This window comes from Piliocolobus tephrosceles, chromosome 10 (assembly GCF_002776525.5).
Source record: "Piliocolobus tephrosceles isolate RC106 chromosome 10, ASM277652v3, whole genome shotgun sequence".
Taxonomy (NCBI): Eukaryota; Metazoa; Chordata; class Mammalia; order Primates; family Cercopithecidae; genus Piliocolobus; species Piliocolobus tephrosceles.
In genome coordinates, this window is record NC_045443.1 from 108,978,237 (window position 1) to 109,002,504 (window position 24,268).

The 24,268-nt window shown below is 54.9% G+C and overlaps 1 protein-coding gene across 2 annotated transcripts in view; it reads left to right on the forward strand.

Moving 5' to 3' along the window:
• The first annotated feature begins 1,385 nt into the window (after nt 1-1,385).
• SH2B3 (SH2B adaptor protein 3) overlaps nt 1,386-24,268 on the forward strand; it is a 45,886-nt gene continuing 23,003 nt past the window's right edge. For both annotated transcript variants that reach the window (XM_023203532.1, XM_023203537.1), the window contains exons 1-2: nt 1,386-1,782; nt 13,338-14,096. In XM_023203532.1, coding sequence (XP_023059300.1) covers nt 13,365-14,096 — 732 coding nt within the window. In that variant the 5' untranslated portion in view covers nt 1,386-1,782; nt 13,338-13,364. The remainder of the gene's footprint in view (nt 1,783-13,337; nt 14,097-24,268) is intronic.

Here is a 24,268-nt window from a genome sequence, read left to right on the forward strand (position 1 = left end):
GATATTTGTGTTGTTCACTGCTGTGTTCCCAGCACCTAGAACAGTGCTCAGCACATAGTAGGTATTTCGTACCTATGCGCGGAAAGCAGATTTTTGTGGTCCTTTTCTTCAAGGTCACTGGACACCAGGAATCCTGTAGCAGACTGGCTCCCTTCCCCCATCTACTTAGAGTCTGGAAATCCCCACCTTATGGGGAACCCCTTCCTGTAGCTCTAAGGCCAGGACTCGGGCCGGTTTGTTTAACACAGAGCGCTTCCTGGAGCCAAGCCTCGAGATAACTGCTTTAATGCATTAACTCACTTAATTCTCACTGCCAGGAGAGTGGGTACACATTATTTCCATTTCATAGGCAAGGAAGTGGAGGTACGGAGAAGTCAAGTCATTTGCCTGGGTAGGAAGAGGGGGAGGCAGTGGAATGGAGACATTTGCTGCCCGGGAAGGCTTGAGGTGGCCCCTCCAAGCTGGGGGCGTGGGCGACTTGTTTCCTGTTGGGGGAGGGGGAGAAGAGTACATTCCTCCCTCCCCGACCTCCCACATGTTGGGGGAGAGGCTGGCTGAGAGCATGCCCCACTCTGGACTAGGGAGAACCCCACTGTCAGTCTCAGCTCCCCATGAGGCCTTGGAGAAAATGTAAGTAGCCCGGGGGCGAGCAGGGGGGTGGGCGCAGAGTCCACGGAAGCCAGCGATCCGAGAGGAATTCCTGGAGAAAGATGCACCCCTCCTAGAACTGGGGGACAGGACGGGTGGCCGGAGGGAGGCTGGTCTATACGGGCATCGGCTGTAGCAAAGGCGAAGCTGAGGGCTGGGACTAGAACCCAAATCGGGGGCCTGGGGCCGTGGCGGGTCAGGTCAGCATGATCGCAGATAGTCAGGACCGGGCAGGGCTGGGCTCCCTCCCCCGGGCGATGATGAAAGCCGTGGTCGCTATTGCACTGCCCAGCCCTGCGGGCACTGATAAGGCCCTGCAAGAGGGAGTCAGCAGGGGCGCGCCCCCTGGAGGCCAGGCCGCTCGACCCCGCCCGCCCTAGGCCCCGCCCCTTAATCTGGCCCCGCCTCCAGGCGCTGAGGCACCTGGTGACCTGCCGGCGTTGAGTGGGTGGGGCTAAGGTCGCCCCGCCCCTCCGATCCTCCTTCCTTCTTCAGGCTGTGGGACTCGAAATCGGGTGGGCACGTGGTGGGCGTGGCTTTGCAAGGCCTCGTCTTTTTCCGGACCCGCGCCGGGAGAGCTCTCGGACCCGGGCAGCCGCGGACTGGCAGAATTGGTAGGCGGGGCCAGTCCTGGCTCCGCCCTCATGGCCCGCCCCTCCAGCCGAGTCTCCGACTCGCTCGCGGCCTGAGGCGTGGCTCCTGGTGTCCCCGCCCCTGCCCCGCCCCTGTCGCGGCCGCCCTCCCCGGCCGGGCTCCGCTCGCACGGCCGGTTCCTCTTTACATAACGGCGCGGGGCGGCATGGGCCCGGGCCACCGCCTCCGCCCGGCTGCCCGCCCGGACTGTCGCGGCCCGCGGTGGCAACGGCGGCCGCTGCAAAGTTTCCCCGGCGGCGGCGGCCCGGGGGCGCATCCTCCCACAACTGTCAAGCGCTGGCGGCGGAAATGATGAGGCGCTGGCCATTTTCCGAGCCCGAGTTTCCTGCCTGAGCCCCGCTTGAGCGAGCCGCGAGCGAGGAGCCGGCGCGCGGGAGAGGACGCGCCCAGGGCGGGGGCCCGCCCGCCCCCTCGGGATTTCGGGGGCCCGGGGGCGCGCGACGCCATGGGCCGGCCGGGCCCAGAGCTCCTGTCTCTCAGGTGAGCCGGCGTTTGCCCGCGCTCCCCTCCTCCGGGGCCGGGCGGGCTTTCGTAGGGAAAGAGGAGGCCCCGTGTCCAGTTCTGCCCGGGCTGTGCGCGTCACCCCCAGCCCAAAATACTGCCCTGCAGCTAACTCAGATGGAGGCGTTCCGGGGTGACGGCTCCCAGCGCCTACGTCCCCCACTCAGCCACTCAGCCACTACCCCACCCACACACGTGTTGGGGAGAGCGTTGGGGTAACTGCGGCCGTGGGATGGGGGAGAGGGCCTCGCTGACGCCCCCAGCCCACCCTACAGTAGCCTCGCCGATTGGGGGCGGCCCTCCCCTCAACTTGTGCCTGGGGAGGAGCGGTCGGGGGTCACCCATTGCTACCCTGAAAGTGAAAGTAGTCAAACTGAGACCGTGAGCACAGATGAGCCCTTGGGTGTGGGGGCAGCGGGGGAGGATGCGCCGGTCCTCCCCACACCCCATTCCGGACCATGTGGCTAAGAGGGTAGCGCCCTGATTCAGGAAGCCCCTCTCCCCAGTCCCAGCACTGCCGAGGTGGGCCGGGCCAGGCCCCCACATGCTGCTGAACTGGGCGGTTCACCAGGGCTAGGCGTCCCAGACACAGGTTTCTGGGATTGATCCTCTCACACCTCTGGCCTGGGGTTCCCTGGGAATCCCCCGACCAAAAAAACGTCTGGAGTGTGTGTTGGTCTTCTGGATCCACACGGTAGGGAGGGTATTTCAGAGGCCTCTGATGCCTGGTGCAGAAATCCCCTCCCCTCCCTTCCCTCCCTCCGGCTAGGGGAGCTTTGTTTTTAGGGAGGGGGACTGCATTTGAGGAACTGGAGAGGAGGGTCTTCCTGCCTGTCCCGCTTCTTTTTTTCTTTAGTTTCCTCATTCTCCTGTTTCTCTTCCCCATTCCCAGCCACAATGATGTAGGTGAGGAGGTCACTGCCTGCAGCTGGGGGCCTCCAGGGAGGGGCACAGCCAGGCTGGGCTGAGTGGGAGGAAGTGAAATCTGGTCGGGGGTTCCGAGTAGAAGCCCCGGCAAGGCGATGTCTGCAGGGCCTGCTTTGGTGGCAGGAGGGACGGAGATCTGACCTGCAGCCCCTCGCTGGGGAGATGACAGTTCTCTAACACCGGCCAGCAGCCGGGCCTCAGGGCCCCTGCCAGGGCAGTGGGCGGGTGGATCTCCAGGGATGCAGGCGCAGGTTGTGTCTGGATTTCCCATCACTGACCTGGCTGCCTGAGTGGAAACAGCTCTGGAGGCTCCTCGGGACCTGCCCTCGTGGAGGGAGAGCCGGCAGAGGCCACCTGGGCAGGCTGGGCTCTGGGGATGAGAACCAGGGCCTACTGGGGGAAGTTGGAAGGGTTTTTAGTGCACTTTTCTTGAGCCTTTTCCCACAACTCCCCTCTGGGAGGGAAAATCCTTCTGAGCCAAAGGGTGAGCATTCTTAGAACTTCTGTGAGTCCCCGTGGGCCACAGAATGGCCAGCTGGGAAGGGGCTGGCCCAGAGCATCAGCAGCTGGGGGCTCAGGGTCTTCAGGGGCTCAGCAGGAAGCGAAGGAGGATAGTGAGGAGGGTCCTGGAGACTGTTTTGCTGCTCCTACTGCCTCCATTCAGCTGAAGGCGTGGGCAAGTGACTCTTGTGAACCTCAGTTTCCCCCTGTGTAAAATGGGGGAATGACAGGTTTGCAGTGGAGATTTAATGAGCCAGCGTGTAATGAGCACCTGCTGCCTGGCAAAGAGCGGTTCAGTTGCAGGTGGTGGTGGTGGTAGTGGTGATTTTATCATCGCCTTCATTAGTGTTATTGTTATTGGCTATGAGGTGTTCCTTCAGCAGTCTTCCTTGAGCATCTCTTGCATACATAGCACTGGAATTTCCTGGGTCTTTGGGAGCAGAATTTTGAAGATCTGGGCACTTCCTTAGCTATGAGGCCTTGCTTAACTGCCCCACTTCAGTTTCCTCATCTGTGAAATGGGTGTGTTAATAGTACCTACTTCTTAGGGTCACGGGAACCATGAATGAGTGAATTCGCAGTGTCCAGAGTGGCTTGGTCAGGAGAAAGAGAAGTAGCCTTGGGGCTGGAATGATCTTTTTTGTTGTGGGTGTTAGCTCTGCTGGCTTTCCTTCTTCATCCCCCCACCTCCATGCCTCTCAAACCTCGACCTGATCCTCCTTCTCCAATAAATAGAACTTTTGAGTACAAATCAGATCCCACAGGACTGCTGGGCCCTTGGATTTCTGGGTCCTGCTGTGCAATCCCCGGACATTCTCCATATCCTGGGTGGAGCAGAGCCAGAGGCACTTGGAAGGACCTCCTAGCTGCCAGTCTCAGTGCCACCTGTCTCTGGTGAGGGGAGACCAGGTGCCCTCCCTAGCCAAGGTGGGGAGGGTCAATGTAGGGGGTCTCAGGGACATAGTAGGGAGCTGTCCCACAGTCTGGGCCAATACAGCTCCTTTTGCTGAAAACACCTTTGGGACCCAGTTTACATGACCCCACACCCTTCTGAGGGCTGGTGTTCATGAGGGTCTCCCATTGCTGGGAATCCTTGGGTTGGTCACTTAACCTGTCTGAGGCAATTGAGACAACATCTGTGAAAGGCTTTAACAGCTGTGCGCTTGCTGTGACATGGCACATAAGGTACTGAGCACTGAGCCTGACACTCAATTAACAATAGTAGATATTATTGCTATTGTTAAAACGAGAGGCTTTTCCTGCTAAATTCCCACTTCTCCCTGGTAGCAGTATGGGCTTTGGAGCCGAATCTGGGCTCTACCAGCTTCCAGGTGTGAGGTCCTAGGCAGGGTACCTGGCTTCTCTGGTCTGGACCTCACCTGCCCGATGGAAGCCAAGAGTTCCAGCCTCTCCAGGGTGGGTGTGTGAAGTACAGTGTCAGGACTGGAACTGTGTTGGCTGTACTTGCTCTGGCTGTGTGATCTTGGGCTGGTCCCTTAGCCTTTCTGAGCCACAGGTCTTTTTGTCTATGAAATAGGGGTGTTGCCAACTCCCTGTTAGGGTGGTTTTGAGAAGAGGAGGCATGCACAGTGCCTGGCATGCAATTGGCACTCAATAAGTGCAAGCCACTGCTGTTCATGCCCAATAGGGGCTGGCACTTAATTGCCAGGTTTCCTGGGAAAATGGTCCCTAAGGGCCCGCAGGCGTTCAGCATCTTTGACGAGGCAAGGCAGGAAGCTGCTTCTCTGGCAGACCGGAGACGCCTGCCTCAGCGAGTCCAGCGGTGCAGTGGTGCCGTGCTAGCTGCTCATTCCCTGCAAGACCCCATTCCTCACTGACACCCTTCCTGAAGAAACTGAGGCGGGCAGGCTGCCCAAGGGAAGTGACTCAGCTGGGGTCACTTGCTGCGTCAGGCCTTATTGGACCCAGGAGTCCTGCATCCCAACTCCCCAGCTTCCCGGGGCTTGAGATCCCTTGGAGACTGAGCAGGTCCTGAGGCCTGGCAGCAGGACCAGGGCCACCACTGGACATCTGCTCAGTGGGGCCCTGCCACTGGAGTGATGACCAGCATCCCTCTACCAGGGCTCCAGGGTTCTGCTGGCCACCACTAGCCGTCCTTCCTCCCAGCAGGGGCAAAGGACACTTCCCCAGGGGAACAGGTCCTCCTGGCGCCCTCCCCACTCCCCGCCCCAGCCGGAAACCCGGCAGCTGAGCAGTTGGATAGAAGATTTTTCCTCCCACGCCACCCTGTCAGGGGTCGGCCAGCAGGGCTGGGCCACAGGCTTCCTTGTGAGCCAGGCCTGGAGCCCCTAGGGGCCCACCCGGATGTGGCCGCCCCCCGTCTGGCCAGGGGGGAGCCGGCTGCTGCCCAGGACATGTGTCCCCAGGGAGGCCTGGGAGGGAGGAAGTCAATGCCCTGCTCACAAGGGCTGACTCACAGGGCACCCAATGGGGGGCCCCGGCTGGGGGACTGGGAGTGTGATCAATCAGGGAGGTGGACACACAAGGGGACCTCTGACATGGTATCTGCCCCTTCAGAGCTCACACACTGGTGTCATCTCAGGAGGAGAGGCCCAGAGAGGGCGGTGTATGCTGGGAGAAGCGAGGTAATTGAGGGCTTATGCATGTCCCTCCTGATGTCCCCAGGCAGTATGTGGGGAGGAGGTTCACCCAGAGGCTGCCCTCCTAGGGTCTCCCCTGTCTGCCCTCAACCCAGAGGCAGTGAAAGGAAGAAGCCACGGCCTTGGGATGGGGGATGTGCGGGATTCTAACGGTGCTGCCTCTCCCGCAGGGAGATGGTTCCTGGTTTTCCCTACCTCCTGAAACCTAGCTGGGGCGGTGGCTGGGATGTCAGGCTGGCGGTGTGGGCAGAGGAAGCCAGAGGACATTTCCTGTTCTGGCAGACTGCGCTGGCCTGATAAATGTCCCCGGGGCACAAGGTGACCCCAGTAAGGGTGCATCAGTGCCCTGCCGGCTGCCCCGTGGCCTGGTGTAGAACCCACCTCTCTGCCTCCCCAGGGCCCCTGCCTTCACCCCCCACTTCCCATGGGCATCTCTGCGTCTGGCAACTTAAATGCTGTGAAAGGGCAGCAGGCCGCCTGCCAGGCAGTGTGTGTCAGAATCCCACAACTCTCTGGGCCTCCTTAGGACACAGGGTCTGGGCTCCTGGAACAGTTGGTGCTAGGCATGGGGAAGATAGAAATGTTCCTGTGGCCTAGATTCAACCGGGAGACCTCCCTGGAGGAAGTGTCCCCTCTGAAGGTGTGAGACTTCCTGCCTATGTCTGTGAGCTGGGGCAGGGGAGAGTGGAGGCTTTGGACTGGCCCAGTTTAAATTCATTTACCACACTTAAAGAATTCTTCACCAGGCTGGGAGCAGTGGTTCATACCTATAATCCCAGCACTTTGGAAGGTCAAGGTGGGAGGATCACTTGAGCCCAGGAGTTTGAAACCAGCCTGGGCAACACAGTGAGAGAGACCCTCTCTCTACAAAAAAAAAAAAAAAAAAAAAAAAAAAGCTGGGTATGGTGGCACATGGCTGTGGTCCCAGATACTTGGGAGAAGTGCTTAAACCCACAAGGTCGCGGTTGCAGTGAGCTGTGATCATGCCACTACACTCTAGCTGGGTGACAGTCAAACCTGTCTCAAAAAAAAAAAAAAAAAAAAAAAATCCTCTCTAAGCCTCGGCAGGGGGAATTCCTAGCATGGATAAAAGCTTTCTCTGCATGTGGGCCTGATCATTAAAAGGAAAATTTTAGCCTCCCCGAATTATACTATTATCCAGGGTGATTAGATAGAGGAGAGACTGAGAAGCCCTGATCTCGGGGGGCCATGGATTAAGGGGACCCCACAGCTCAGCCAGGTTCCCAGCTGTTCAAGGTCCTGTGATTTCTCACTGACTTGGTGGCTCCAGGGTGCCTCAGGCTGGCTGTGCTTCTTGGGGAGCACCAGGCACCACTGCTGCTTTGAGGCCCTCAATAGCCCTCTGGTGGACCTGGTTGTGTTCTGAGCTTGGAGTCCTGAGATGCAGACACCCCCAGCCCCGGCTGCTGGGCGTGCAGCTAGTTGCCTCCACGTTATTTGCTGCAGGGAGAGACTTGGGAGTGGGGGACCAGGATGCGGCAGGCTAAGAGCTTCCTTCTCCACATCATCCTGCCCCTCCCCTGGCTGCAGGATTTAGGGAAACCCTGGAGACCCCCATAGCTGGGAGCTTCCTGCCCCAGAAGGAAGCCTGAGTAGGTGAGGGGTTCTCCTGGGTGCTGGGGCCCCTCTGTGGGGAAGGTGGTTGATTTCTCTGGCTGACCAGGCTCCCCCAAAGCTCTGTGCTGGGATAGAAGTGTCCCAAAGACACTCTGCCCCCAACTCATACCCTACAGTGGAAACCTGGGGGCCGCAGGTCCCCCTGGCGTGATCATCATTGCTTCCTGTCCACAGCTTGTCAGCCCTGATCCCAGGGTTGTCACCATCTGATCAATTGCTTTTTATCTGCGCCTGGCATATAGTAAGCACCCAATAAGCGCCACTGCCTGGGCCAGGGCCAGGGCCAGAGAGGGGTCACCTTCCTGTGGCCTGGTTGCCCTCCTGGCCGGAAAACCTCCCTGGCACGGTCCCTTCCATAGCTTGGGCCGCAGCTGACTGCTCTGGGCTGGCAACTTCCTGCCCAGAGTGGCCTGAGCAGCCGCCTCTCCCCTGAGAAGGTCTTTTGTTCCAGCTCCCCGTGACGCCCCCAGCCCAGCCAATGAGGCAGACCCCCCTGTGGCTTCCCGTGGCAGGCAAGCCTGACTCCGAGGCTGGAGCTCTTTTCTAACAGTAATAGTAAGAAAATAGCAGCAGCCACTCATGAGTCCCGTGCCAAGCACACTGCAGACATCAGTTCTTTTTTTCTTACAGAGATATGGTCTGTTTCTGTCACCCAGGCTGGAGTGCAGTGGTGTGATCATAGCTCACTGCAGCCTCGACCTCCCGGGCTCAAGCGGTCTTCCTGCCTCAGCCTCCCGAGTGGCTGGGACTACAGGCCTAGCCACTATGCCAGGCTAAGTTTTTTGTATTTATAGTAGATACGGGGTTTCATCATGTTGCCCAGATTGGTCTCAAACTCTGGGGCTCAAGCAATCCTCCCGCCTTGGCCTCCCAAGGTATTGATAGTATAGGTGTGAGCCACTGAGCCCAGCCTCTCATTTTTGTTTTCTTCCTTTTGCCTTGTGACTGTTTTCCTGATCATTGGTCGGTCTGGGACCTGGACAGAGCTACTGCCGACTGCTGACTCGCACTGGAGCTGAATGAGACCTTTATATTCTCTCCTCTGGGACTCACTCATTCATCCAATAAGCATTCATTGGGAAGTGAGCCCTTCTTGTGTGCATTTAGGCACTGATCAGACATTTTGGGGGTCCCCTCTGTGTGGGGGTCTCTATGATCACTAGCTATGGGGCTGCTCTGTTTCAGTTTTCCCATCTGTAAAATGGAAGTAATCGTTGGACCTACCTCCTAAGGCTGTTAGGAACCTTGGGAGAGGTAATGTTTTGCAAAAGTAGTTAGAAAAATGCCTAATGTGATCTTGGCATGGTGTCATGAGCCTGTAGTCACAGCTACTCTGGAGGCTGAGGCAGGAGGATCGTTTGAGCCCAGGAGTTCGAGGCAGCAGTGAGCTATGATTGTGCCACTGCACTCGAGCCTAGAAGACAGAGTGAGACCCTGTCTCTAAAAAGAGAAAGAAAAATGTCTGATGTGTAACAGACGCTCAGTAAATGCCATTGTTCTTATGGGAGGACTGGTGGAAGGGGCCCAGTGAGGGGGTTTCCCAGCCTTTGCCTGGACAGTGAAGGACCTGGAGTGGGTGCAGCTGTTCTGAGGAAGGCCTCTGCCAGAGTTTGGCCCTGCAGTTGGGCTTCAAGACTCTGACATACAGGGCTGCGCAGAAGGTAGGATGGCCCAGGGGGCGGGGGAGGTTGGTTCATGCTGGTTGCCATGCATCTGCCAGGAGAGCACAAATTTGCAAATCCAACTGATCTCTTGCATTCATATGTTCATTCATTCAAGAGACATTCATTGAGCTCCTGCTGTATGCTAGGAGCTGGAGATGAAGCAGGGAATGACTCATAGAACTCAGTCTGGTAGAGAGAGAGTCACTAATAAAAGCATCCTGTCAAGTGATAGTGTGACCAGTGTGCTGAAGGTCAAGTTCAGTTGGGAGCTCAGAAGAGGCTTCTCTTATGTGCATTTGGAAGCAGACAGGGCAGAAGGAATGGCTCATGCCAACACCCACAGGCAGCTGGCGTGACTAGAGGCAGATTGTGTAGGTGGGGCAGGAGCCTGGGTCTGGAATCAGAGCTCTCTGGGTATCCTCCAAGCCACGAGGGCAGTGCCTGTCTCACCTGTGTGAAGGCTGGGTATGGAGAAGAGTAGGATTGACCAAGAACAGGTGCCCTCATGCAGGGGTAAGACCCTCCCCCTTCAGGGACAGGAAGAACATGGTGGCCAAGGGCAGATGTGGCCCCTCACTCTCCCTTCCCATCTGCCTGACAGCTTTTACTGACTGCTTACTGCAAAGCACCTACTGTGTGCGGGTCCCAAGGACCCTGTGATGTACAAAACTGTCGACTATAGCAGGGCACAGTGACTCATGCCTGTATTCCCAGCACTTTGAGAGGCCAAGGTGGGAGGGCTGCTTGAGCCCAGGAGTTTGAGACCAGCCTGGGCAACATAGTGAGACCCCATCTCTACAAAAAAATACAAAAATTCGCCAGGTGTCATGGTGCATGCCTGTAGTCCTAGCACTTTGGGAGGCCAAGATGAGGATAGCTTGAGCCTGGGAGGTCTAGGCTGCAGTGAGCCATGATTATGCCACTGTACTCCAGCCTGGGTGACAGAACAAGACTCTGTCTCAAAAAAAAAAAACAACAACAAACAAACGATTGTCGACTCTGCATGGCCCCCTTCCAGCGAGGGCAGAGGCACCTACTTCTGCTTTTTGGGGTCTCTTGTGGAGATCGGCCATGGGGGCTCCACCATGGCCTCATGTGGCAGGGGGACCCTTCGTTGCCACTGTCCTGCAGACATGCCCAGTGGGACATGGCCACATGCAGACACGGTGCCTGTGGAGGGGTGTGTGGCACAGAGAACCCCATTTGCAGGTTCGCATCTCCACCTTGCTTTCCCTTTCATGGGTTCTCTACAGACACCTTGCAAGGTGGATGCCATGCTGCTACCTGTTTGCCAGATAAGGAAATCCAGGTTCAGAGAGGTTTAGTCAGGTGTCAGGAGTCACACAGCCAATACGTGGCCCCCTTTGTAATGTGAGCCCTGGGAGAGCAGTGTTCGTATGTGCTGTTCACCATGGTATCCCGGGGCCTAGCTTGGTGTCTGGCACACAGTAGGCCCTCAGTAATACCTGAAGGGAGGATGAAGGAGGGCGTGGTTGGAGACGGTAACTGTACCCAGGCCCCTGTGGCTCTGGCTATTGTGCAGCCACTACCCCTGCCCAGGGAGAGAGTCATTGGAGTGGCACCACTGTTCATTCAGGGTGTGCTGATATCAGGGATCTGGGGCCCCGTTTTGTGCCCGAGTAGGGAGAGCTTTTCTTCTCCATCTTGAAGAGCAGACATGGACATGTGGTCGCCAGCAGGGGCCCAGGCCCAACCAGGGTCATGAGGAAGGAAGGATAGTGCCCACAGAGGTCCCAGCTGTTCTGCACCGCGGACAGCAGAGGGGTGGGGGATCTCAGTGCCATTCTGGTGATGTTGTGCCTAAGGAAAGGCCCTCTGGCCATGGGAGGAGAAGGATGCCCCAGTTGAGATGGGCAGGCAAAGGTCTGCCAGTCCTGAGGGTCCCCTGTCAGTGCAGGAAATCCCTCTGGACCCCTTGTGACTTTTGTTAATTTATTCCTTTTTATTTTTTGTTTTATATTTATTTTTGTTTTTGTTTTTGGTGTGTGATTTTTTTTTTTTTTTCCCCAGGACAGAGCCTTGCTCTGTCATCCAGGCTGGAATGCAGTGACATGATCTCAGCTCACTGCAACCTCTGCCTACCAGGTTCAAGTGATTCTCCTGCCTCAGCCTCCCGAGTAGCTGGGATTACAGGCACGCACCACCACACTCAGCTAATTTTTGTATGTTTAGTAGAGGCAAGGTTTCACCATGTTGGCCAGGCTGGTTTCAAACTCCTGACCTCAGGTGATCTGCCCACCTCAGCCTCCCAGAGTGCTGGGATTACAGGTATGAGCTGCTGCACCTGGCCCGTTTTATATTTATTTTATAGACACCATTAATATACTCTCATTGCAACACGGAAATAACAATAATAGCAGCCAGTCTTTATTAAGCACTTTCTACGTTCTAGGGCTTTATGTCTATCAATTCATGCTCATAATATGCCTATGAAGTAGTCATGATCATGGTTCCCCTCTTACAAATGGGGAAACTGAGGCAGAGAGTAGTCACATAAGTCACTTAAGGTCCCATAACCAGTAAGTAGTGGTTGCTGGGTTTTTTTTTTTTTTTTTTTTTTTTTGAGACAGGGTCTTGCTCTGTAACCCAGGCTGGAGTGCAGTGGCACCATCTCAGCTCACTGCAACCTCCGCCTCCTGGATTCAAGCATTTCTCCTGCCCCAGCCTCCTGAGTAGCGGGACTACAGGTATGCGCCACCACAGCCAGCTAATTTTTGTATTTTCAGTAGAGATGGGGTTTCACCATGTTGGCGGGGCTGGTCTCTACCTCCTGAACTCAAGTAATCCACCCACCTGGGCCTCCCAAAGTGCTGGGATTACAGGCATGAGCCACCGCGTCTGGCTGGTGCTGGGATTTGAATCCGCATTCCAGAATCTGTGTTCTCAGCCATTGTTGCTAGAGATAAGCAGTAACAAGCTTCTTGGTTACTTCCCCGCCATCCCCACCATCCCCATACCCCAGTTCTGATTCCTCCCCAGAAATACCCACTGTTTCAGGATGGGTTTGTTTCTGCCAGACCTTTCTTGCCCACCATTTACAAAATGTTTGTGTACACACATAAACATTAGTAGTTTGGTTTTATGTATGTTCATGTAAATGGGATCATCTAGCGTGTCTTGTTCTGCTGTTTGCTTTTTCAGTTAGTGAATAGCCCTGCCCTGGAGCTCTCCCAGAGGTGGTGGCGTGGGTCTTCCTCACCCTTTCCCCTGCTGCAGAGTCTTCCAGCCTATAGATGGGCCAGATTCTTTCACCAGTCTCCAACTGGTGGGCATTTAGGTTGTCTCTTAGAGTTTTTCCCCATTATAAACGTTGTGGCAGGAAATATGTAGCAGGGAGCAAGTGTTTCTCTTGAATACTTAAAAGTGGGATTCCTAGAGCCTAATTGCTCTGGCTAGGACTGTCAGTACTGTGTTAAATAGAAGTGACCAGAGTGGGTATCCTTTTCTCATCCCTGGCCTTAAAGGAAAAGTTGTCAACTTTTCACCATTAAGTGCAATGTTAGCTGTGTGCTTATCATGTAGGGTCTTTATTTTATTTATTTATTTATTTATTGAGACAGGGTCTCATTCTGTTGCCTGGGCTGGAGTTCAATGGCTGATCATGGCTTACTGCAACCCTGACCTCCTCAGGCTCCCAAGTAGTTAGGACTACAGGTGCGTGTGCTACAATGTGAACTCATTTTTATGTTTGTCTTTTTGGAGAGATGGGCTTTTGCCATGTTGCCCAGGCTGGTCTCAAACTGGGCTCAAGCGATCCTCCTGCCTCAGCCTCCCAAAGTGCTGGGATTACAGGCGTGAGCCTCCAAGCTCAGCCTTTATATAGGGTCTTCAGTGTGTTAAGTACAACATATCATTTGTTGAAAGTTTTTATAATAAAGTTATGTTGAATTTTGTCAAATACTCTCTCTGCATCTATTGAGATGATCATACAGTTTTTGCCTTCAAAAGCAGGATTCCAGAGTCTAGAATCAATTTTCCCAAGTTGGCCATGCCCCTTACAGAATGCCACTTGGTTGGAGAGTGTGTGTTTCCCTGCATCTTCACCAGCACTGGGTGTTACGGTCGTGTCGGATTTCTGCTGTGGTGCGCGGTGTGTGATGGGCCGTCACCTGCTTGCCCACCTGCTCACTCCTTGTCGCCCCCCCACCCACATGTCTTTCAGCCCCGCCGCACCACCTGGGTCTCCACCATGAACGGGCCTGCCCTGCAGCCCTCCTCGGCCTCCTCCCCGCCCTCGGCCTCCCTGGCGCCGGCCCCGCGGGGCTGGAGCGAGTTCTGTGAGTTGCACGCCGTGGCGGCGGCCCGGGAGCTGGCCCGCCAGTACTGGCTGTTCGCTCGCGAGCATCCGCAGCACGCGCCGTTGCGTGCCGAGCTGGTGTCGCTGCAGTTCACCGACCTCTTCCAGCGCTACTTCTGCCGGGAGGTGCGCGACGGCCGCGCGCCGGGCCGCGACTACCGGGACACAGGCCGTGGGCCACCCGCCAAGGCCGAGGCGTCCCCAGAGCCAGGCCCCGGCCTCGCCGCCTCTGGCCTGCCCAAGGCCCGCAGCTCTGAGGAACTGGCCCCGCCGCGGCCGCCCGGGCCCTGCTCCTTCCAGCACTTTCGCCGCAGCCTCCGCCACATCTTCCGCCGCCGCTCGGCCGGGGAACTGCCAGCGGCCCACACAGCTGCCGCCCTTGGGACCCCCGGAGAGGCTGCTGAGACCCCCGCCCGGCCCGGCCTGGCCAAGAAGCTCCTGCCCTGGAGCCTGGCCCGGGAGCCGCCACCCGAGGCGCTGAAGGAGGCGGCGCTGCGCTACAGTCTGGCCGACGAGGCCTCCATGGACAGCGGGGCGCGCTGGCAGCGTGGTAGGCTGGCGCTGCGCCGGGCGCCAGGCCCCGATGGCCCAGACCGCGTGCTGGAGCTCTTCGACCCACCCAAGGTAAGTAAGCCCTGCTCGCGGGGTTGCGCACTGTGCTGCGCCCTTCGCCTTCACCCTGGGGAGAGCGCCGGCTGGGGAGGTGTGATGGCTTTTCAGCTGGTGGCCACAGAGTGCCCAGAGGGAACTAGGCCCTCTTAAAAAAGAACTTTTAGGCCAAGTGCAATGGCTCATGCCTGTAATCCCAGCACTTTGGGAGGCCGAGGCAGGAGGATCGCTTGAGCCCAGGACTTTGAGACCAGCCTGGGCAGCTTAGCGAGACCCTATCTCTATAAAAAATTAGCCAGGTGTGGTGGTGCCTGTGGTCCCAGCTGCTCAGGAGGCTGAGAAGGGAGGATGACTTGAGGCCAGGAGGTGGAGGCTGCAGTGGGCCGTGATCATGCTACCACATTCCAAGCCTGGGTGACAGAGTAGACCCTGTCTCTAAATAAATAAAATAAAAAAGAACTTTTTATTTTCGAATTTTAGATTTACAGGCCAGGTGCAGTAGGTCATGCCTGTAACCCCAGCATTTTAGGAGGCCAAGGTGGGCAGATCATTTGAGGCCAGGGGTTCAAGACCAGCCTGGGCAACATAGTGAATCCTTGTCTCTACTAAAAATATAAAAAATTAGCTGGGCACAGTGGCGCACGCCTATAATCCCAGCTACTTGAGAGGCTGAGGCAGGAGAATCACTTGAACCTGGGAGGGAAGGTTACAGTGAACCAAGATCACACCATTGTAGTCCAGCCTTGGTGACAGAGTGAGACTCGGTCTCAAAAAAAAAAAAAAAAAAAATTTAGATTTACAGGAAAGTTGCAAAGATAGTAATGTTCCTTTACACATGGTACCCAGCTTCACCGAAGGTTCACATCTTACGCTGCTGTGTACATTGGTTGTAGCTAAGTGCCACTGTTCCTTTGGCTTTGCCAGTTTTCCTCTAATGTCCCTTTTCTGTTCCAGCTCGCCACCCAGGATACCACATGAAGTTTAGTCGTTACATCTCCTTAGGGGCCTGTTGGCTGTAATAGTTTCCAACCCTCTATTGTTGATAGCCTTGGCAGTTTTGAGGAGTACCAGTCAAGGATTTTGTACAATGTCCAGGGACACCTTTTTGGCTTCCCATTTGGGTGTCATATGGACTGGTAGCAGGTCACTCTGAGATCCTTGAAAACCCTGACTTGGACTGGCATTGACGGATTGGTATTTTATTTCCAGAGGGCTCAAAACCATCAGAGAATTTCTCTGCACCTCCTGTGCCTTGGTGATGTTTTGCAAGTTAAAAAAAATTTGTCCTTTGGCGAAACCCCATTGCTACAAAAATTACGAAAATTAGCTGGGCATGGTGGTGTACGCCTGTGATCCTAGCTACTCTGGAGGCTATGGTGGGAGGATCACTTGAACCCAGGAGGTCAAGGCTGCAGTGAGCCAAGACTGCGCCACAACACTACAGCCTGGGTGACAGAGCGAGACTCTGTCTCAAAAAAAAAAAAAAAAAAAAAAGTTCTTTTCCTTCACAGCTGGCTTAATTCCTACTGTGCTGTTGAGGCTGAAAGGTCACTGTGTTCTACTCACCTGACAGGCTCCATCTTTGACTCAGGTATGCATGACAGGACCATATAGCTTTCATCTAATTGTTCTCTCTTTGGGATCCTGTTACATGGTAGGGCCTTACTCTAGAGCATGAGCAAAACCGATGTGATACTGGCCCTGAGGGGCTCACGATGGGGGTGGAGGAAACCTACGGTTACTCTTTCATTCATTCGACAGATATTTATGGAGCACCTACTATGTGTTAGGCACATTCTAGGGGACCAGGCGGTCTAGTGGAGGCTCTTGAGGAAATAAACCCACAAATGAACATGGAGTTAAAAATGGTAAATTGTGTTCTAAAACTGGTAAATTGTGTTCTAAAGGAAAAGCAATGGGGTCTCTGGGAGGATAACTGAGGGGTCCCGGTTTGGTGGTTTGGGAGGGTCATCCAAGAATCCTTTGAAGTAACCTTTTCAAACTTGACTGTGGCGTAACATGCAGACCTGAAAGTATGTGAAGTATGAAACACATTTGAAGCTCGATGTTTCCGTGTGTGTGCAATGCAAGTGACGAGCACCCCAGAGGGCTCCTTCATGCCTACCCCAGACCAGTGCCGCGTACCCCCATACATACCGCCTCTTATCACCAGAGGTTCGATTTCTCTGTTCTTGAATGTCATGAGTGCAATCATGCAGCAGGTTGCCTTTGTTTTATTTTATTATTATTTTGAGACAAGGTCTCACTGTGTCGCCTAGGCTGGAGTGCAGTGGTGTGATCATGGCTCATTGTAGCCTCAACCTCCCAGCCTCAGGTTATCTTTCGTGCCTCAGCCTCCCCAGTAGCTGGGATCACAGTCACGTGCCACCACTCCCAGCTAATAAATAGGCTGCCTTTTATGTCTGGCTCCTTTTACTCAGCATAATGTTTTAGAGATTGATCATACTTGTCGATGGTGTTTTCCTTTTTTTTTTTTTGAGACAGGGTCTCGCTCTGTCACCCAGCTGCAGTGCAGTGGCTCGATCTCAGCTCACTGCATCCTGTACCTCCTGTCCTCCTGGGCTCAAGCAGTCCTCCCACCTCAGCCTCCTGAGTAGCTGGGACCACAGGTGCATGCCACCACACCCGGCTAACTTGTATTTTTTGGGGAGATGGGATTTCACCATGTTGCCAGTGTTGGTCTTGAACTCCTGGGCTCAAACGATCTCCCCACTTTGACCTCCCAAAGTGCTGGGATTACTGGCATGCACCACCGTGCCCAGCCTGGTTTGTTTCTTTTGAGTACTGAATAGATTCCATTGCATAGATGTCTTCATGTCCCACAACTGATTTATCCCATCCTCTGATGAATATTTGGGTTGTTTCTATTTTGATTTATGAATAAGGCTGTTATGAAGTTTGCATCTAGGTCTAAGTATGAACACATGTCCTTTCGTTTCTCTCAGGTGGATTCCTAGAAGTGGCATTGCTCAGTCATAGAGTAGGTGCATGTTTACTTTAGAGAAATTGCCAGACTTTTCCCAAAGCAGCTGCACCATTTTGTGTCCCACCAGCAGTGAGCGAGAGTTCTGGGTGGTTCCGCTTCCCCACCAGCACTTGAGCATTTGGTGGGTTTTTTTTTGTTTTTTGTTTTGTTTTTGAGACAGAGTCTCGCTCTGTCGTCCAGGCTGGAGTGCAGTGGCACAATATGGGCTCCACCTCCCGGGTTCAAGCTGATTCTCCTGCCTCAGCCTCCCAGTAGCTGGGATTACAGGCATGTGCCACCACACCCAGCTGATTTTTGTATTTTTAGTAGAGACGGGGGTTTCACCGTGTTGGCCAGGCGCTTGGTGTTGAGTCACTGGTGGGTGTGTTCCCGGATCCCAAGGTGGCTTTACTTTGCATTTCCTTGATGACTCACAGAGGTTAAGCACCTTTTCATATGTTTATCGGCCATTGGAATTTGGTCATTTGTGAAGTACATGTTTTTATTGTCTGTCTAGCCTTTTTAAAATTGATTTGTAAAAGTCGTTATATATTTTGGACAATTTCTTTGCATTTTAAACGTCATTTCCTACCTTTATGGGCTGGCTTTTCAAGAAAAGCAGTTTTGTTTTGTTTTGTTTTGTTTTGTTTTGTTTGAGACGGAGTCTCGCTCTGTTGCCCAGGCTGGAGTGCAATGGTGTGATCTCGGTTCACTGCAACCTCTGCCTCCTGGGTTCAAGTGATTCTTCTGCTTCAGCCTCCTGAGTAGCTGGGATTACAGGCGCATGCTACCATGCCTGGCTAATTTTTTATATTTTTAGTAGAGATGGGTTTTTGCCATGTTGGCCAGGCTGGTCTTGAACTCCTGACCTCAGGCGATCTGTCCGCCTTGGCCTCCCAAAGTGCTGGGATTACAGGTGCGAGAACACCACGCCTGGCCAGGAGGACACTTTTCATCCTAAGTAAATCCTAATCAGTAAGGAGGAAATCACTTACTTTCCTCCTAAGTAAATCACTGGGCCTTCCAGGCAGAAGGAACAGCATGGGCAGAGACCCAGAGTAGAGAATGTGTTTAGCATGTTTTGAAGAAAGGACAATATGAAGAGGCTGGTGTGGTGGGAGCACAGAGAGGGAGATGGGGAGCAGGGAAGTACATGTGGGTGGAGGACACTGGGAACGGGAGGACTTAGTGTTTTATTCCAAGCACAATCAGAAGCTGTTGGGAAAACGCAAGCACAGATAAAAACGGTTTTCTCATCATTTGTTTAAAATCTCGAGGCTGTGACACCATGAAAGACAAATAACGGTCTCAATACATGATCTTATCTGTGCAACACTGTGGGGTTCTTTTTTTTTTTTTTTTGGAGACAGAGTCTCGCTCTGCTGCCCAGGCTGGAGTGCAGTGGTGCGGTCTTGGTTCACTGCCAGCTCTGCCTCCCGGGTTCACGCTATTCTCTTGCCTCAGCCTCTTGGGTTGCTGGGACTACAGGCGCCCGCCACCATGCCTGGCTGATTTTTTGTATTTTTAGTAGAGACGGGGTTTCACCGTGTTAGCCAGGATGGTTTGAATCTCCTGACCTCATGATCCGCCCACCTCGGCCTCCCAAAGTGCTGGGATTACAGGCATGAGCCACCGTGCCCGGCTGGAGTTCTTAACTTTGAAAAACAACTTCTGTGGCTGGGCGTGGTGGCTCATGCCAGTAATCCCAGCACTTAGGGAGACTGAGGCAGATTACCTGAGATTGGGAGTTCGAGACCCACCTGGCCAACATGGTGAAACCCCATCTCTACTAAAAATTATCTTGGTGGCCAAGCGTGTGGCTCATGCCTGTAATCCCAGCACTTTGGGAGGCTGAGGCAGGCGGATCACCTGAGGTCAGGAGTTCGAGACCAGCCTGACCAACATGGTGAAACCCTGTCTCTACTGAAAATACAAAATTAGCCGGGGGTGGTAGCGCATGCCTGTAATCCCAACCACTTGGGAGGCTGAGGCAGGAGAATCACTTGAACCCGGGAGGCAGAGGTTGCAGTGAGCCGAGATCACACCACTGCACTCTAGCCTGGGTGACAAGAGCGAAACTCTGTCTCAAAAAAGTAAGTAAATATATAAACAATAAAAATAATCTTGGAAGACCAGGTGTCGGGAGCCAGCTGGCCCTGGGTTTGAATAATGAATGAGCTGCTTTCTCAGCTCTGGGGCAGGTGGCATCACCTTTCTGAGACTCAGTTTCCCCCTGTATACACTGGAGGGTACTCATAGTTCCTACTCCATAGGGCTGTGTATATCTTGGCGGGGAGAGCACATGTGCCGCGTGCCTGGCGCTGGGAGCACTCCAGGAGTGCTGCGTTGCTGTTGCCATGGTTGTTGTGGTTTGTTATGGTTTTGACTTCGGGCGGAGAGCCTGGGTTTATTTCCAGTGCTGGCTGGGCCCTCAGGGGAAGGCATCCCCAAGACTCCTGTTCTCTGGGAGCCCTGATGGTAGGGCCCCATCAGATTCCCCAGGGCTTTTCCCAATCCAGGGAACCAGGGAGGTCCCAGAGGGCTTTGCCTTAGCCCTGGCTGCCTGGGGCTCTGTCACAGGCTTGGCGGTTGCTGCGGGGCCTGGGGTGTTGCCTGCAAAGCAAGCAGCCCTGGAGAGGCCTCTCCTAGCCCCTCGGAGCATCAGGTGGAATAGTCCGGGCGGTTCCAGAGCGTCCCCTCAGTGAATCTGTGTCCAGGCGTTGGGTGAGGGTGCTCAGACCACAAATTTTGCATGTACCTGTCAGGTGGTCACCTGTGACCCCTGACCTCTGACCCAGGGGTTGGCTCTGGGAACAGTTTTAAACAAAAGGATAAGAAAGTTCTGACAACCAGTGCGTGGTGGCGAAAGGCTTAAGCTTTGGATCCGCACCTGCGGTCTGTCACTTAAAGGGTGCCCTGCAGGAGAGGGAGCAGATGTAATCCCAGTGCCAGCCTGGAGGAGGCCCTGCTGCCCAGGGCTGTAAGAGGCTTTGGAGGGAGAGAGCCAAGAGAAGGCAGCTGCCCAGAAGTCTGAGGCCAGGTGGGCCCAGCCCACAGGTGAGCCTCACCTGCAGTTGGGCCGCAGCTCCGCCCCCGACCTGTGACCCCGGGCCTGTGGAGCAGGGTGAAGGTACAGCACCTCCAGGGGCACTGTGAGGGCTGCCCTGGAAGAGAGCATTCTGGGACCAGGGGTGTGCAAGGGAAAGGCCACAGCCTGCTGGGGGTGGGGGTGCGGTGGAGGAGATGTCTGTATTTTCCAAGGTCAGGAGAAGGGGAGAGAAGTCCCAGCTTTCTCTGGACTCAGTGGCCACTGCAGGAGGGCAGCATGGGCCCTTGGGAGGTGGGAGGGGGCTGCCTTCCCTGGGGCTGGTAATAGCCAGGCATCCTAGGGTTCGAGGGAGCAAGAGGGGTGAGACTACAAAGGTGGTGGAGCTGGACTATGGGGGCCCTTGTGGGCCACCGTGGGGACTTTAGATTTTACACGAAGGGCAGTGGGAACAATTGGAGGATTTAGGCTTAGAGGGCCTGAGACACTTGCCTGGGCCGCCTGGGGGTGGGAGTGGGTGAGAGGGACCCTCCAGGCTACCTGTGGTCTCCCAGCTCAGGCCAGCGATGGGAGAGTATGGCATGATTTCTTATGAAGACCTCCCTCCCCTGGGCACTGCTGAGCCTGAGGCAGGGCGAGGACAGGGGAGGAGTGTGTTTATGTGGGGGGAAGGTGACATCCTTTCATCAGCCATCATCGGGGTCACAGCCGATACTCTTGCAACAAGACAGGTCAGCAAGAGAAAAGCATCACAAAGTTATTGAATCAGTTTTATGTGACACAGAGCCTCCAGGAATGAAGCCCGAAAGACCCCAGGAAATGGTCTGTCTGGTGTTTAGGTTTGATGGAGCAGGGATAGCTGCATAAAAATGGAATTGGAACGAAAGGGTATGATCTGCTGAGCTAGACGGAGGCGGGGTCCCAGCAAGGCCTACCCTGCTCCCATTCCTCTTGGCCTCTGCATGGCGTTCCTTCCTCCCGGTGTAGGAACTTACAGCCTGCCTCCCTCAGACAAGGTAGGTTGGAGAATTTCTTTGTGGATGACTCCTACCCAGGAAGGTAGGGGAAGTTTAGAGTTGTAGTTCCAAGTTTTTTTTTTTTTTTTTTTTTTTTGAGATGGAGTCTCGCTCTGTCGCCCAGGCTGGAGTGCAGTGGCCAGATCTCAGCTCACTGCTAGCTCCGTCTCCCGGGTTTACGCCATTCTGCCTCAGCCTCCTGAGTAGCTGGGACTACAGGCACCCGCCACCTCGCCCGGCTAGTTTTTTTGTATTTTTTTTTTAGTAGAGACGGGGTTTCACCGTGTTAGCCAGGATGGTCTCAATCTCCTGACCTCGCGATCCGCCAGTCTCGGCCTCCCAAAGTGCTGGGATTACAGGCTTGAGCCACCGCACCCGGCCAGTTCCAGGTTTTATTTCTGGCTTTCAGAAATAGATATGACCCACCTTGAGGAAGAATTCTGGTACTGTTTTTCTTTCTTTTCTTTCTTTCTCTCTCTTTCTCTCTCTCTCTCTCTCTCTCTCACTTCTCTCTCTTTCTCTTTCCCTCCCCTCCCCTCTCCCCCTCTCCCCTCCCCTTCCCTTCCTTTTCTTTTTGTAAGAGAGATGGGGATTTGCTATGTTGCCCAGGCTGGCCTCGAACTCCTGGCCTCAAGTGATCCTCCTGCCTTGGCCTCCCAGTGTTGGGATTACAGGCGTGAGCCACTGCGCCCAGCCACCTAGTTTCTATAACTCGCTTCAGGGGAGAAGGGAGGGTGAGAGAGACAGGAGGGCAGAAGAAGGTCAGAGAGACTTTGCTTCTGAGGGCCCCTTCTGAGCCCTTCTGGTCTTCTTTAGTTCAAGTACTTAGCACGCCACAGCACCTTTCTCTGGGGTGTTTTCTGAGCCCCAACATTCATGGCCCTGAATATGTGCCTCTGCCTGCCAGGCGTTGCCCTAAATTCTTTGACGGTCCCATGAGCTGGAGTTCACTGACCCATTTGACAGATGAGGAAATTGAGGCACTGGGAGAAGCACAGAGACTTACTTGCTTGGGTTTGTGAAGTGAAGGGGATCTGAACCCTGAGACGGGAACCTTTGATCCCAAGGGGCCCCTAACCCCAAGTCCCTGGCCACCTGCTGAACTGGTTCAAACCAGAGAGTGTATAACGCCAGCTCCAGGCTGGGCTGGACCTGAAGTGTGCATCTTACCTGGCAGTTACCAGAAAAGGAAATTGTACTGGTTGCCACATTTATAACCTAAAGTGGAGAGATTTCACAGAATCCAGACTTCTGGTTTCTCTTATGAAATCAGGGGATCAGCTGGGCGCGGTGGCTCATGCCTGTAATCCCAGAACTTTGGGAGGCCAAGGCGGATGGATCATTTGAAGTCAGGAGTTCAAGACCAGCCTGGCCAACATGGTGAAACCCAGTCTCTACTAAAAATACAAAATTAGCTGGGTGCGGTGCACGTGCCTGTAATCCCACCTACTCGGGAGGCTGAGGCAGGAGAATCGCTTGAGCCCAGGAGGCGGAGGTTGCAGTGAGCTGAGATTGCACCACTGCACTCCAGCCTGGGTGACAGAGTGAGACTCCGTCCCAGAAAAAAAAAAAAAAATCAGAGGATCTGGTGGTGCCAGGCCGGCATTGGAGAGGGTCCCAGCCTGGCCTGTGCTGCTGCTGGTTCAGCAGGAGAGCCTGACGGGGAGGTGACAGCAGGGACCCTGAGGGAAAGATTCCAGAAGCAGCTGCTAGACTGGAGTAGCTGGCCTTGGGCCCCAGACCTTCCTGGGGAGATGGGGCTCCCATTTCAAATGGAGCATACCTAGCCTGCTGGGCCTCAGTTTCCATATATGCCCAGGCATGGGTTGGCTGAGATGGTCTTGAAGTCCTGCTAGCCCTGGTGGTTCTGGAGGTTGAGCCTCAGTTTCCCTCATCTGTACAGTGGAGGACATGATGGAGTTCTAGCTGTTGATAAATGCCCTTTAAGCCACCATTTATTGGGCTTTCCTTATACACCAGGCACTTGACTGACCTGGCTTCCTTTTATCTTCACAGCAGCCATGTGAGGGTAGCTGCACCATTAGGCCCATTTCACAGATAGGGAGACTAGGTCTGAGAGAGCTTAGGTGGCTTTCCCAAGGTCTCACAGCCCCTGTGGCCAAGAGGGGCTTGGAACCTGGGCAGTTGGCTGCCCCTGTGAGCAGTGAGTCTTTAGAAGGACTTACTGTCAGTATTATTGATGGTGCTGTTAACTAGGGCCCTGCATGGGTAGGGGCACCTGTTTTGGGCTCTCGGACTAGGAAAAGCTCCTGTGGCCATTTTATCCAATGCTGCCATTTTACAGATGCAGACACTTGAGGCCTGGAAGGGGCTGGCCAATGCCCCTCCCCTGGCATGGAGGACTCTGCCTGGCACATCCCATCCATGGCCTCTGATGCCCAGATTGGAGAAGGGGTAGAAGAGGGGCTGGGGGATGCCTCAGGGGGATTTAGCCCTCAGCCCTGAGCCCCTCGCTGCATCACAGGCCTGAGTGCCCAGGAGGCAGTGGTCTGGGTGGGAGTGGCTGCGACTCAGGGGCAAATGTGCTTCAGAGCCATCCCCACTCATCCCCTTTCGAGCCAGGTGTCCCCGGTGAGTGACTTGGCCTTGCTGGGCCTCAGTTTTCTGTAAAATGGGAAGTGTCATGGGGGGCAGGCTACGGTAATCACCGGCTGGGCAGGTGAGGGGCAGCCTCGGGCCCACCCTCCTGGCAGGAGACATTTGGGGCACCCAGAAGCCCTGGAACAAGGCCACTCTGACCTTGATTTTGGGAGCACAAAGTCCCCCCAGAGATAGCACAGGAGCCCGGGTCTCCGATGAGTGACCCAGCCCTTGGGGGCCTCAGTTCCCGGGCGCGCCTGGGTCTGCAGGGGAGGCAGAGGCTCAGGTGGGCAGCTCCCTCTGGGTGGGCTGTGACCCCGCCTGGGCACAGGAGGGCTGTGCCCATCCGTCCTTGCCGTGAGTCTTCCAGGCAGCAGCGCCCTTACACCTCCTTTAAAGAAGAGGAAACTGAGGCCTGGGGAGGCTACAGGAGTCGAGCTCTGGGCCCAGAGCCTGGGCCGGGGGATGCAGGGAGCCACCCCCATGCCTCCGGGTGTGGGAAAGAGGAAGCAGAAAGAAAGGGACGTCCGCCGGAGGC